Here is a 15,034-nt window from a genome sequence, read left to right on the forward strand (position 1 = left end):
TCTGTGTTTTCATTAGCTTGGCAATAATTATGATTTCTAATTATCTTCTGTGAGTATGCTTGATATCCCATAGATTGTATAAACTCAATCTAATGCTCATTATTGCTTAATGAATGGTTCGGTGATTCATCCTACTCTAAATTTGCATTGAGAGAAAGGTAATCCATATGCTCTGTGTATCCCACCACTATTTGGTCATAAATGTCATTCTGAGTGAGGAAAAAATCATGGGATAGACTGTGAAATCTCTTCATGTTAAGATTGCACTGATTAATTATATTTATTCTGTTGTCTATATCATACTTGATTTTTGTATGTTCCTTTTCCTTCCAGTTGTTCGATAATTCTTGATCTGCTAGGATGATGTGCCTATGAGTTGCTTCTAAAGGTCTGTTGGTATCATCATATTTTGCCAGTTCTTCCTTTGAATAGATTTTTTTCTAAATATTGGTTTAATATGTTTAGATCTTCCTTTCTTTACACTTCTTTTGCCTTCTGAACCAAATTACTTAATTTATGCATCTTATTTAGGGTAAGCTTGAGGTTCAAAGTTCTGTTGATATGAAAAGTTGATCTATCCATATGAAAACCCATAAAATACTTTGGATTTTATCATAATATTTGCTGAAGTCTAGGTTATAGACATATCTATTTGTGATGATCTTTTTAGTTTTGATTTCCTTACTGCCTGACACCTGGTTGATGAGAAAGTTGATGTTGTTGGCTTTACTTAGGTTGTTATCTATTCCTATGATTGCTCCTAGTCCTTGACCTATTTTGAAAATGATTTGTGGTAGATTTAATTCTGGGGGAATTTTTTTTCATTTGTACCATAATGGGACTATAATTTTGTTGATATTTTGTTCATGAAAGTTAAATGTCCATGGTAAAAACTTTAAAGAGTGTCCTTGAAATAGTAAACAAAGAACCAAGATCAATTCACTTATGATATCTAAAGATTGGCAATGTAAATATATAACTAATAATTCAAGAGCATAAAGATACTTACTTGATCCTTGCAAACATCTTTTGACCATTTCATGACTTTTTGAAATTTGTCTAGAGGACCATTCCAGATAGCAAAAACTCCCAACTTTTGACAATCTTTCCGTCGGCTTTTGTATCTTCATTACTGATGATAATAATATCCGTGTAGGCGCTATGATCTAAGGGGGGAATGGATGAGCTAGAATTACTAGAAGGACGACCACGGATGGCGTTCGACACTAAAGTGGTAGGAGAAGACTCAAGAAATTTCCTATGAGGAGGGATATAAGTGTTAGAGCTTCTGGCCAAAGTATTGGGACAAAAAATTCTAGAAGGAAGGATAGGTTTGGCTAAAGGTTTATTTAAACCTATCAGGATGTTGTTTATTGCAAAAAATTTAGAAGGTTTAACTGGGTTATGGTTAATGATACGGTCTTTACATGGGGAGAAGGAGGGAAGAGAATCAAAGGAGGGGCTAGCGTTGTGGGCATATTTGGTATAGGTGAAGATAGCTACTTTCTTGTTATATTCATTTTCTCTATCAGATCCAATGCTAATCAATTTTTGCAACAAATCTATATTTTTCATACCCATGTTTAGACAATATTTATGGTAGGAAACTTGAGTCCATCCTTTTTCTAATTTTTCCTTGATAAAATCTTTTCTTTTATACTCTGGATCAGGTCCTTTGTTAAAAGAATTATGCAGTTTGACCAGTGCATCAAAGGTATACCTTTGTTTTTTAGAACGATTGCTAGGGTTCTTTCTGAAGGGTTTTTGAGTTTGATTTGACAAATAGAATTGATTTTTATCCTGGTATGATTTCTTCTTTTCGTCGTGTTTTCCATCAGAATGAATGTATTCTGGGTCATAGATATTACGACCATTTACTTTTGATACAAGATTGTGATTATTCTTAGGATCAGAGTCTACCTTGCACAAGCTATGGAGAATGTCGAAGGGGTTCGACATGGACAAAGGAGCAAAGCACGCGTATTTCATTTTTGCAAAATGATCTCCTTGCTTATTTGCCGATATTGATAAATTTCATGTTAGAGCCATTTTTTCCCTTCAATAAAATTCACTTATTTTTAATTTAGTTTAGAATTAATAAGAATATTTAATAATAAATAAATTAAATAAATTATTAAAATAATTAGTTTTGAAAGATTTATACTAGAATTATTTTTGAATAATAAAATAAAATGAAAAAATCAATTTTCAAATATTTGTATAAAAATTTAAGTTGATTTTTAAAATATGAAAATGGAACTTCATTTTATTGAAACTTATATATTATGAAATTATAAAATATATATCTTAACAATTAAATTAACATGAAATATTTGAAAAAAGCAAATAATTCAATAAAAGCATGATTTTAAAAATTTATAATGGTAACATTTATTCACAATTAGAATCTTTATTATAATTTTACAATTAGAAAAGAAAATGTAGTTATTAGAAAAATTTAATAGATTTAATTTTAGAATTTATAATCAAATTATTTTTTATAATTAAAAAGTGTGGTTATTACAAAATTTAATTCAACATTAAATATTTTAAGAAAATAAATAAATCAATAAATAATATTCAATCTTGAACCTTTTTATGAGACATTTCCTTAAACAATTCATGTTTACAAAATATTAAATATTTTTAAAATTTCATAATATTATTCAATGAAAATATATATTATATCAAAGATTGCAATTCAATTAATAAATTACATATTCTATTGAAGTCATAAAGAGTTCATATGCTTATTTTATTTTATAAATGTAAGCTAAATATAAAAATTATATTAATATTATTACATCATTCTTCAACATATTCAATATTTATTAGATAGTGGAATTTAGTATCTATTGAATATTTTAAATGTAATAATACCAATATAATATCATATAATCAAAGGAAATATTTTGCGTGGTCATAGTTTCGTAAAAGATAATAATTAGTTGTTGAAATTTATTAAAAAATACTTAATAATTACTTTTGTATATGCAAATAGGAGGTTTCTTGCACTTTAAGTTCTTTTAAATTTATTTTGCATGGAGGAAGTTTTTGATTTTGAGTGCATTTTTTTAGGTCAACGATGATATTTTATTTTCTCCTCTTTTAGATCCAATATAATATGCTCATGTTGCCTCATACATTTTAAATTAATAATGATACAAGTTATTTACTATAAGAAATGGACCATTTTTTAAGTAAGATGAAATGTTCCATTATAATTATATAACTCTCACCTAAATTTCTTAATGTATAAATAAAATTTGAGGAGTTCATAGATAGATTTTGAGGAGTTTGAATGTAGATTGGGATGATTTTTAGTTCATTTGTAGTTCAATATTAGTTAAGAGGACATTCGAACATGTTACTCATAATGATGTATTGATAGGACAAAAACTTGATTGTTTAGTAATAAAAGTTATTTAAAAACTAGAATGTATTAACATAATAAAAAAATCTTTGATCATTCCTTTAGTCATTTGTTTGAGTGACTAATTATTAGTGACCAATTGTTTAGTCATTTATTTGATAGTTTATTAAGTTACTTATCTTTGTCTAACCTTGTGATTTTACCTGATGACCAAATTGGTCATTTATTTAGACTTCACTTATATTTGTAAATTGCAAAACATTACTAGAACTTGATTACTTTTAGTCACATGACTAGAAATTTTAGTCTTGTAACTAAAAGTTTTAGTCATGTAGTCATTTAATTGTCAAAATCTTACTAGTGCATGTATGAAGTAAATTGTTGAATAATAAAGATTCTTGTTTTCTCTCCTTCTAGCATTGTCTTTTGGTTGTGTTGCTTATGTTGTGTTAACTCAACAAGGTTGCATGGTAATCGGGTGCTTCTATAGCCCTAATTATCATCCTCTCTTGCGTCATTTCACCATTACCCTAGCTGCCAATTATGGTTTTCTCTACATTTGTAGGGATTTGATCCCTACTTACCCTATTATCTTCATAGAGGACTCAACTATGAAAGGGATCTTTGATTCCTTATATTTTTCCATGCTCTTCTAGATCCTATAGAGGATGATTGGTTGGAGATCTACTTCGAAGAGGAAGGTAATCTGCATGAAAGATCTTTGCATGCAGCCATAGAGGACCTCAAGAATGCCTTTTAGGAATAGGAGGGCTATATTTTTATAAACCCCTTTTTTTATTTTGTCTAACTTTTCTATTTTAAAACTCTCATTTGAATAGTTACAATTTATTTTTATTTTTTTATTATTTATATAGTTTTTACTAAAATATCTAACAGTTAAAGTAGAAAGAAGATATTGCATTAAGATACTTCCATTTTGATCTAATTTGATGATAAGATAGTAAATAGTAATATGGTTCTAATAGAAAATGAGTACCTCTATGGTTTTATACTATGATCCATTATTATGTATCTTCATTCTTATCACTCATGTCTGTGGATCATTACGGAAAACTGTAGACTTCTCTAAATGGATAGTCAGGCCCTTATTCTGTAGGGGAGGTTCTTTAACATATTTTAACTAATGGATCTCTCATCATTGTGTTCCCCCCCCGCCCTTTTCCATACAGTTGAAGGCCCTAAATAGGTAGGATGCATGGTAAAAATGTGGAAGAGTTATCTAATAATCCATCAATTTTAATTTCTTGATCTCATGATTTTTGTAGGCTTTCATTCCATGTATATAATATCACTATAATTTTGTAAATATAATTATGAGGATCATTATGGTAAATTGCAAACTATTCTACATGGTTAGTTGGGCCCTTATTCTAAAGGGGAAATCTTTTAACATATTTTAACTAATGGGCCTTTTGTTAGTGTTTTTATCTTTTTGTCGACCCTGAATAGGTAGACCTCATGGTAAGAATGAGAAGTAGCTATCTCACAGTCTATCAATTTAATCTCCTAATCTCATAGTTTATGTGGGCTTTCATTCTGTGAATATAATTATCACTATAATTATGTGTATATAATTCTGAGGATCATTATGGTAAATTGTAGACTGTTCTACTTAGATAGCTGGACCCTCATTCTGAAGGGGAGATTCTTTAACATACTAACCAATGAGTCTTTTGTCAGTATTTTTTCTTTCTGTTGACCCTAAATAGGTTGGCCTCATGGTAAGAATGAGAAACAACTATCTCATGGTTTATCTATTTAATCTCCTAATCTTATGGTTTCTTATAATCATGTCTACCATCAAAAAGCATGATGGTGAAAGGTTCTCATTCAAGAGACTCTAAGTAATATTGATGGTAAAATATTTTTTGGGAACTATTAAGTTTCCTACTAATCTTTAGAGGCTCTTCTATCTACTATAATGATTCAGTGGACTCTGATGTTACTTTGGGACGACTTTTCAAAAGTTTATAATAATTCTAAAGGCTGGCAAGGTGTAGCTCAGGGATATTAATTTGAGCAATTCATGTACGATTACTATGAAAATGACATTTTTGTTCTCATATGACTTCTAATAATAAACAAATTGGAAAGGTGTTGATGGTTAGTCCGTTTGTGGTTGCATTGGTTGTTCTTGGCAAGTTGCTTTTAGCCTCTATGGAGCTAGTCCTCAAAAGTTTAGTTTCCTAATTTTTAATCAAAGTCCCAAATGGCAGAATTACTCTTTATCAAATGCTAAGTTAAAGCTTCTATGTCATCTCCAAAGCTTCATGTAAAACTTTTCAAAATTGTAATGCCCAAATATATAGGGCTCAAATTTGTAAAACTTAAATTTGTAAAGTTTAATGTTGTAAATTTCAATGTAAAGTTTTATAAACTATATAAAGGAAGGTACGCCTTCTTTAGGGCCCTCTATAGGGCATCTATATGTATACAAGACTTTAGTCACATGCTACACCAAAAGTTTTCTTAGTGCGTTCTTTTTCCCCTAATACCCACACTTGAACAAAGATGATTTGTAAATAATTTTGATATTAATAAAATACAAATACTTACCTTTTATTAATTTAAACAAAAAAAAAAAAAATACTAAAGTTTGTATATATCCCTCTCTAACATGTTAAGTGACAACATTTTAAAAATATTCTTATAATCCACATATAAAAATTCAACTATCACAATCTATATATAAAATATAAGCAAATATTCTATATAGAAGAACTTTTCATAAATCGAATTAGGTTTCTTCAAATTGTATAGTTATATTAGACAACAAATAAATATTCCAAAAATAAATAAATAAGTTTAATATAAAACAAGAAAAATAATAATTATTTACACTAAATGTTTGGTGCAAAGATCTCCATCCATACACGCAACCTAATAGTACTATGATATTTCCTGGAGGGCAGATCAGTCAAAAGTGATTCTGGGCACGAGGACAGAATTTTTCTGGCGACTGCCAAAACTGGGTAACAGCCATGTCAATTGTCAAGTTTTGCTATCAATTATCAAACTTGTGGAGAGATTAAATAAGAAGCGAAACTGGATGGAGGCACTGGCGGAGACGTATAGGACATTGTTGAGGCAGAGGCTGAGGAAAAATGGCGACTTTACTGTTTTTAATTCTCTCTTGTTCATCAGTGATTGCTCTGTCACGCCCGATTCAGCTCAACAATGCTTCGGATGAACAGGCTCTGCTGAAATTCAGGGCAGGTCTCAGTCTGGATCTCTATAATTCATTAAGCGACTGGAATTCCACACATCCAGTGTGCAATTGGAGAGGAGTAAAATGTTCTACGCGCAGAGAGCGAGTCGTGGTACTGAATCTTACAGGTATGTCGCTGCAGGGCACCATCTCGCCTTTTCTTGCTAATATTTCATTTCTACGCGTGCTTGACCTCAATAACAACACCCTGCGCGGATCTATTCCCCCTGAATTGGGAAAACTTGCTCGCTTAAGGAACCTCCGCCTCTCCAAGAACAGATTAGAAGGCTCTATACCATCCACCTTCAGCAATTGTCGCTTCCTCAAAACATTCTCTGTTTTCCGCAATCGTTTAAGTGGAGGCATTCCTTGGGAAATAGGGCTTCTCACGGGCTTACAAATGCTCTGGCTTTCAGATAACAAGCTGACTGGCCCCATTCCGTCTTCCTTGGGAAATTGTTCTTCGTTGAGCGTGCTTTCTCTGGGTTATAACAGGCTCAGTGGTTCCATTCCTCCCGAACTGGGAATGATTTCACAGCTCAGCACGTTACGCCTTCGTCATAACCATCTGAGAGGACAAATTCCCCCCTCCCTCTCTAATTGCACTCCTCTTCAAGATTTGGAGCTTCATAACAATAGTTTGTCCGGCCATATTCCCTGGGAGTTTGGTGCCAAACTTTCTCAATTGCAGATGCTACTTCTATGGGGTAATAAACTGACTGGCAGAATCCCAAATTCTCTTTCTAATTGCACCCAACTCAAAGTTATTGACCTGAGAGTCAATCAGCTAAATGGCACGATTCCCATGGAGTTTAGTCAATTAAGTAACCTTGAGCGCCTCTTTCTAGGGACAAACAGGCTTGTGAGTGGCGGCAGCAATGGTTTACTCATTCTCTCCGCATTGTCTAATTGCTCTCTTCTTGAACTGTTACACTTGGGTGAAAATGAGCTTGCTGGCACTCTGCCACCATCGCTTGATCTGCTTTCTTCCAAGCTTTCTATCTTCAACTTGAGCTACAATTATTTACATGGACAAATCCCACCACAAATTGCCAACCTGGGTAACTTGACATTTCTTAATTTGGAGGGGAATTTCTTCAATGCATCTATTCCTTCATCATTGAAGAGGCTAACAAAGTTGGAAAGGCTGTTTCTAGGGGAAAACGGTCTGCAGGGAAACATCCCGACAGAAATTGGCGACATACCGAAATTAGGTCTCATGTCTTTATACCAAAATCAGCTGTCTGGCTCAATTCCCCCTTCTTTAGGCCAGCTGCAACAGCTAAGAGTTCTATACCTTCACCAAAACAAGCTTTCAGATGGAATTCCTCCTAGTGTAGGGGACTGCCGACTATTGGAAGTGATAGATTTGTCTTACAACAATCTGAGTGGAGAGATTCCACCAGAGCTAGCTTCTCTTCCTAATCTGCAATTGTATTTCAACTTGTCAAACAATTTATTACAAGGGTACCTTCCACCAGGGATTGGCAAGATGACAATGGTGGAGGCCATAGATGTTTCTTCAAATTCACTAACAGGTTCAATACCTGGTACAATTGGAAGCTGCACATCAGTACAATACCTTAATCTATCACACAATTCAGTTCGTGGTCCAATACCAGATTCACTCCGGCAACTTCAGAGCTTAGAGGACCTGGATTTGTCCATGAACAATTTGTCAGGAATCATACCAGAGTCCCTAGAAACACTCAAGATGCTTCACCATTTGAATTTGTCCATGAATAATCTAACTGGAGAAGTGCCCGAAGGTGGGATTTTCAGAAAGCTTACGAATGCATCATTTGTAGGAAATGTGGGCTTGTGCGGATCATGGATACGTAATATGCCATCATGCCCTCCTCCTCTGTCTCACTCTCATAATTCTCATTCGCAAATTCGGAGGATAATAGCTCCTGTTGCTGTGACAACTTTTGTGATTTGCAGTTGTCTTTTAGCTTTCTTAATTTGGAAGTATGGGATGAAGAAAACTAATACTAGCTTGCAGACTACAGAAGCTTTTGCTTTGAATTTGGGCCTACCTAGAATTTCACAAGAGGACATTATGGCCGCAACCAATGGACTCAGTGATGCCAACCTTTTAGGGGTTGGTAATTATGGATCAGTGTATAAAGGGGAGCTGAAGGATGGCACACTAATTGCTGTTAAGGTTCTCAATATGCAAAATGAAGATGCTCATCAGAGTTTTGAGAGGGAGTGCAATGCTTTGGGCAAGGTTAGGCACAGAAATCTGGTTGGAATCATTACTTGCTGCTCCAACCTCGATTTCAAAGCTTTGATTTTCCCCTACATTCAAAAGGGTAGCTTGGAAGGTTGGCTATACCCTGATGGAGACGAGTGTGAACTGAGTTTGACAGTAAGACTGAGCATCTCCATTGACATAGCTCAAGCCTTAGCATACCTTCATCACCGATGCTTTGTACAGGTTCTACATTGTGATTTAAAACCAAGTAATGTGATGTTGGGGGACGACATGACAGCACATCTAACAGACTTCGGCATTGCAAGAATAGTCTCGGCCAACACAATGGATTCCACGACTTCCACCTCACATTTGCTCAAAGGATCAGTTGGCTACATTGCCCCAGGTAAGTTGTTTGCTTCTTTTTACTTCGTATCTTTGCTTCTTTTTACTGTGTTTTTAAATCTCTCAGTGAATGCTGAATGGAAAGTTGAATTGAATCATTCTGCAGAGTATGGATTGGGTGCAAGGGTGTCCACCAAAGGAGATGTATTCAGCTATGGAGTATTATTACTAGAGATATTTACGAGAATGAGGCCTATGAATGCTCTTTTCAAGGATGGACTGAACTTGCAAAAATGGGTAGCCGAAAATCTTCCGCATAGAGTAAAAGAAATAGTTGATAGAAGTCTGTGGAGAGGAGAACAAGGTGAGGAGAATCTGATATTACACTCACTAGTTGAAGTCTTGAACGTAGGATTGTTGTGTACACGAGAATCCCCTCAAGAACGACCCAACATGCTTCAAATTGCTGACATTTTAGAGAAAATTAGGACCAATATTTAACGTGACAAACTGAGATGAAATGTGTTACATCTCTACGCTCTGAACCTACTCGGAGGAAAATCTAGCTTCCCTGAAGTCCAGGCAGCGAAAGCTGTCAAATCTGACATTACTAGACAATTTTTTCAATTCCTATTTAAATGGGGCCTGTTTTTGAGCCTTAAAAACTGCAAGGCAAACTTTTATTGCTCTAATCTATTCCGTGTACAATAATAGCTCAATGGTTTTATATATGTTAAGAGTGCTCTGCATGCGGCAACAGTGACGGTTTTTTGGCGCACCGGAGCAGAGGAAGGCTGATTTCTGAATAAGAGGAAAGATGGGGTTTGGTTAGAAATGAGTTACAGGGGAGTGTTTCGAGCAGACAAAAAGTAGATTATTTATTTATTTAGTTGAGTTTGAATATTAAAGCATCCTGTTAAGCAAAGGTCTGGGTTATGGAGGATAACCTTTAGTAAATCTAATTTTATAAATTAAATGTGGGATAAATACAAATAGGTAAAAAAATGTTACGGGTCGTAAAGTTTGTGCTATATGATAAAATTGAAAATGGGTTTAAATTCAAATCAAAATGATAAATAGTAATGATTAACTTTAGATTTTTATTGGTGAAATTCAAGATTGATTTGGGTATTTATACCTTTTTTTCAAAACAGGTGATGGGGTATGTGGGTGTGTCTAATTTTTATTTTAATATAATTTTGATATTTTATATAAAATCTGAAAATATTAATCAGGGGTTATGACGTTGATCTTTCAAAACAACAAATTTAAAAATGAGTCATGAGTCATAATATATATGTTGAATGTTTAAACTTTAGATGCATAACAAAGAAGGAAAAATTTAAATATGAACAAGAAGATCATAAATCTTATAATAACATATTGCAAATGATAATGATAAACTTCTACTTCTCAATTGAATAGTGAAAAACATAAAAAGTTTAGTAATTTAGTGCTAATTAATATTGTATCAAAGTTTCAAAGTTCAAATGGATTACATATTGAATTAAGCTTGATAAACAACAAGTTCATATGCGAATTAAAAATAGAAACAAAAGTTAGGCATCTTAATCTACATAGTAGTTTTAAAACATTTTGCAAGGGGGAATAAATTTGTAAGCTGACATGGTGTTTCTGGTTGTAGTGTGCATACCCAGGCAAGTTCATGGTATGAGATGAACATATCAATACCCGATATGTGTACCTAGGGGTCTGGGTACACATACCCGTGCAACCTTGGTGTAATTAGAAGAAGAAAAGAAAATTGATTCAAAAGAAGAAAGTTATTAAAAAACTTCAAAAAAATAGAATTTATTTAAAATGATTAAAAATAACAAGGAATTGAAGTCAAGAGATAAAGAAAATGATTATAACCTCACACTAACGTCTCTAAAATTATCTATGAAATGATATGGTCACAAATCAAAGCTAGCATCATAGGTTTTAATGCCCCGCTAGGGAACCCAAAAGAAAATAATCTAAAGTTTTACTAAGTTTGCCAAATATTTTTTTTCAAAAGAGAATAATTTAACATATAACATAAGCAATAACATGCACATAAGCACATACCATAAAACAAATAACAATTCTTAAGGCTCCCATGATGTTGAATCACATTTAAGTTTAATTAATGCTAAAACCAATATATAACACATCCACATTAACGAATAACTAAAAGTACGAATCCATCTAAATAATATACAATTATCTCAAAAGCCACTTGGCAATAATTATATTGCATGATCATCCACTGTACAGGTTACAGGGTATGAAAGGTTGAAAGAATATACATCATAAAATAGATTACATCATCTCTTAAGATCCATGAATTAAAATACAATACAATAGGTATAACCATCCCTCATAGTACACAAACAAAATGAAAGGAAATACAAAACTAGGAACTCCAGCCACAACATCGAACTATTGGATCTCAATGGTAAAAGTAAAAAGCACTACCACCTGACCTCATGGTAACTCGAAAAGGGTCCACTCCCACCATGCTGAGGAGATAGTCTCAAGTCCCAAATAGGATAACAATCTCGAAATTCAAAATCAACATGTAGGTCAAAGAAAACTTGAAAGCAATCTAACTCAAGGTGCTAGACACAGATGACATCTAAACCTAGAGGCAATGATGACACATAGGAAATCTACTAGCCAACTCTATGGACTCTAGTCCCCTAGTGTCTCTATGTGTCATCGGTATCCTTTTGTACAGACAAGACATACTAACAAGTCAACTCTAAGGTTACCTTGGCATTCCCTTAGGACTCCAGATCCCCTGGTGACTTTATGTGGTACCTTATCTTATTAATTCACTTTAACACATTTAATGAAATACTATCACTTATTAAAATAACCTACAACGGGTTACCCGACAACCTCTTTAGTGCCTTGGCCTCCATTACAAGTTACTTCCCAACATGACATTCAAATAACCTACCCTAACCTTAGTAAAAATAGTAGGTCACATATGACTATAAATTACTCACTAGTTCTTAAACAAGCAACTGGAAAAATATTGAAAATATTACTGATCATAACCACAGATTTCACCAATATGATTATCCTAACAAGACTGATCCAAATTCAAGTAAATATAAACCAAACCATGACATAACATGACATCACAAAAAAAAATCACATAATCACTTCAATCCTATATAAGCAATTGGGAAGCAATCCAAAGATAACTAATTGAAGACTCAAAGGTTATATCAGATAAGTCACATCATTCGCCTCAATTTCACACAAGAACACATGAATGCAATAAACACCGATAGATCAAACTCATCATAGAACACACATGACACATTACCATGGTTGGGTATAAAAGATCGTATATAAAATATTATCATGACATCACATAACAAACCCCCAAGCCTTTGGTAAACATCCTGACTGGTCAAAGTATTAAGTCAACCCTAAAAACCAAATATCAGTAAATGACACATCACAAAGAGTATAACAAAAATAACTTTCATAATTCATTCAGTTTTGAAAACACATAAGTTCACTTTTCACCATGGTTTTCAAGTTTCCATTTTCATTTTCAAGTATTACAGATTCACTAAAGTTCTCGAGTCCACACGAGTCTCAATGCTCAACAGATTATAAAAAGTCATTTAAATATAGTTTTCATAGTTCAATTCATTTTCTAAAGAAAACACAACATTCGATATACAATTAGGTTTTCAGTTTCCATTTCCAAGCATTACAGTTGATAATGTTTTTGATTTCAATCAGGATTTCAATTCCCATTTCTCTAGTTGCTAGATTCACTAAGGTTTTCAAATTCATTGGAATCCCAGATGATTCAACAATTCGTATAGAGTTGTTTAAACATTGTTTCATAGTTCAATTCGTTATCAAAATATAAGAGTTCAGTAAAGATACACATTACATTTTCATCTTTTCAAAGTATGATAGCTACTAAGGTTTTCAAATCATAAAATTATCCTAGTGATAAATATCATTTACATTTAAAACTGACTCGTCTTGAGTGAAATTTGAGTTTTATTAGAATAATCATATCTCCAATTACCTTTTTCAAAATTTACTTTCCAAATATATATATATATATATATATATATATATATATATATATATCACAACTCCATAATTACATATTATTATTGCAATTGTATTAACTATTATTAAATTATTAATGCTAATAATTATTTAATTAATAATAAAATAATAAAAATAATATATTATTTAATAATAATAATGTTTAAATTAAATATTATAATAACATTAATATAATAATAATAATAGTATTAATCTTAATAATAATAATATTTAATAATTATATTAATATTATAAAATAAATTCATTAATAAATCTTAATATATAATAAAGTTTTAAATAATAATAATAAAATTACTAAAAAATCATTTAAAAAAAAGATTTATAGCCTCTCGGCTTCACGCAACAACATTCAATACTGCTACAACAATGTGAGCCACTGCTTGTAGCGCTCACGACTGTTGTATGCAGCGTGAGGTGCTGCGACAGTAGGCCGCATGCCGCAAATGAGAAGGATAAGAGGTTGGGGGCGGTGGCCCCCACCCACCATACTATATATTTTTTAATATTTAAAAACTAGCAAGAAGCCCCCTCGTTATAGTGCAAATTCACATTTCCAATAAAATAATATATGTGATAAAAATTATCACAATAATTTTTTTATTGTGGTAATTTTTATTAACATATTTTATTTTTAATTTTTTCTATTAAATTATGAAATAGATCTAATAGGAAAAACCTGAATAACCAAATCAAATTTTGCATTTTAAATATTGATTTATTTTCCAAACGTACTCACATTGAAATCAAATAAAAACACAGATATTTAAACTTTACAAGATGAGGTTTTCAAATCATCAAATTGCTTACAAAGGTGTCTGAAAAATGAAGAACAATAAAATTCATACACAAGGGTTTCAAATCATCAAATTGGTTACAGAGGTTTTCGAAACGAAGAACAACCAAATTCATACACAAGGGTTTCAAATCATCAAATTAGTTATAGAGGTTTCCAAAATGAAGAAAAATAAATATGTAACAAGGGTTTCAACCCAAAGAAATTCTGAAAATAGAAACACAACAGACACAGAGAAGACAAGAATTTGAAGAACGAAAAGCTACTTTGCAAATAGCCCACAAGATTCTACCTGAATTTGATGCTAATACGACAAATGCTCGGAGTACGCAAATATTCCCCTCTTTTTCTAAAATCCTTGCTCTCAAAAATTGCTCCTCCAAAACCCTAGTTATTGATAAATGAACTCTAAATTGCTAATAAAGAGTTTTTCCCCAATTTAAAGCTTTGATTGTGCAATCACACAAAAAACCCTTTACCTTTATTATTTAATTATATCTTAATTTTCATGCACAACCTTTTTGCCATTTAATTAAAATATCTTTATTAAATAATTTTCTCTCTCTTTAATTAATTCTTGAGACATTTTTGATAAAAATATTTATTAAGTAATAATAATATTTAGCATTTATTTAAAAATGAACTCCTAAATATACTATTATTAAATAAAATAAAATATTATTATGCTCAAATTTAGACTTTAACTAAATCTTTAAATTTAGTTCTTTTATTTAATAAATTTCTCAATTAATTAAATTAAATTAAATATTGATTTTTTCTTATAAAATTTCCATTAAATTAAATCATTAATTATTCTTTTAATTTGATTTAATTAAAATAGAAAATCATCACAGACCCACAAGACTAAAAATGAAAACCCATAATAAAAGACAGAAAACTAGATTAAACTTAAGGGTTATAATCACGAATTTACGTCAGTTGAAAAATTTGGAAGGTAAACAACTCAGATTCTTGCCCTACTTTTTTAGGACAAATAGT

General features: G+C 32.0%; 1 protein-coding gene across 1 annotated transcript; it reads left to right on the forward strand.

Moving 5' to 3' along the window:
• The first annotated feature begins 6,306 nt into the window (after positions 1-6,306).
• On the forward strand, positions 6,307-9,876 carry LOC149534122 (uncharacterized). The gene is made up of 2 exons (XM_089804993.1): positions 6,307-9,208; positions 9,314-9,876. Exons 1-2 carry the CDS (start codon positions 6,499-6,501, stop codon positions 9,646-9,648), a joined length of 3,045 nt encoding a protein of 1,014 aa, XP_089661119.1. The 5' UTR covers positions 6,307-6,498; the 3' UTR covers positions 9,649-9,876.
• The last annotated feature ends 5,158 nt before the right edge of the window (positions 9,877-15,034 follow it).

This window comes from Cupressus sempervirens, chromosome 10, assembly GCF_028749045.1.
Source record: "Cupressus sempervirens isolate cs-2001-9-10 chromosome 10, ASM2874904v1, whole genome shotgun sequence".
Lineage (NCBI taxonomy): Eukaryota > Viridiplantae > Streptophyta > Pinopsida > Cupressales > Cupressaceae > Cupressus > Cupressus sempervirens.

Bases quoted from the DNA above. Each gene is read 5' to 3' on its own strand.
- LOC149534122 (XM_089804993.1), top strand. From the start codon at position 6,499: ATGGCGACTTTACTGTTTTTAATTCTCTCTTGTTCATCAGTGATTGCT. The intron at 9,209-9,313 runs GTAAGTTGTTTG...ATCATTCTGCAG, and splicing joins AGTTGGCTACATTGCCCCAG to AGTATGGATTGGGTGCAAGG.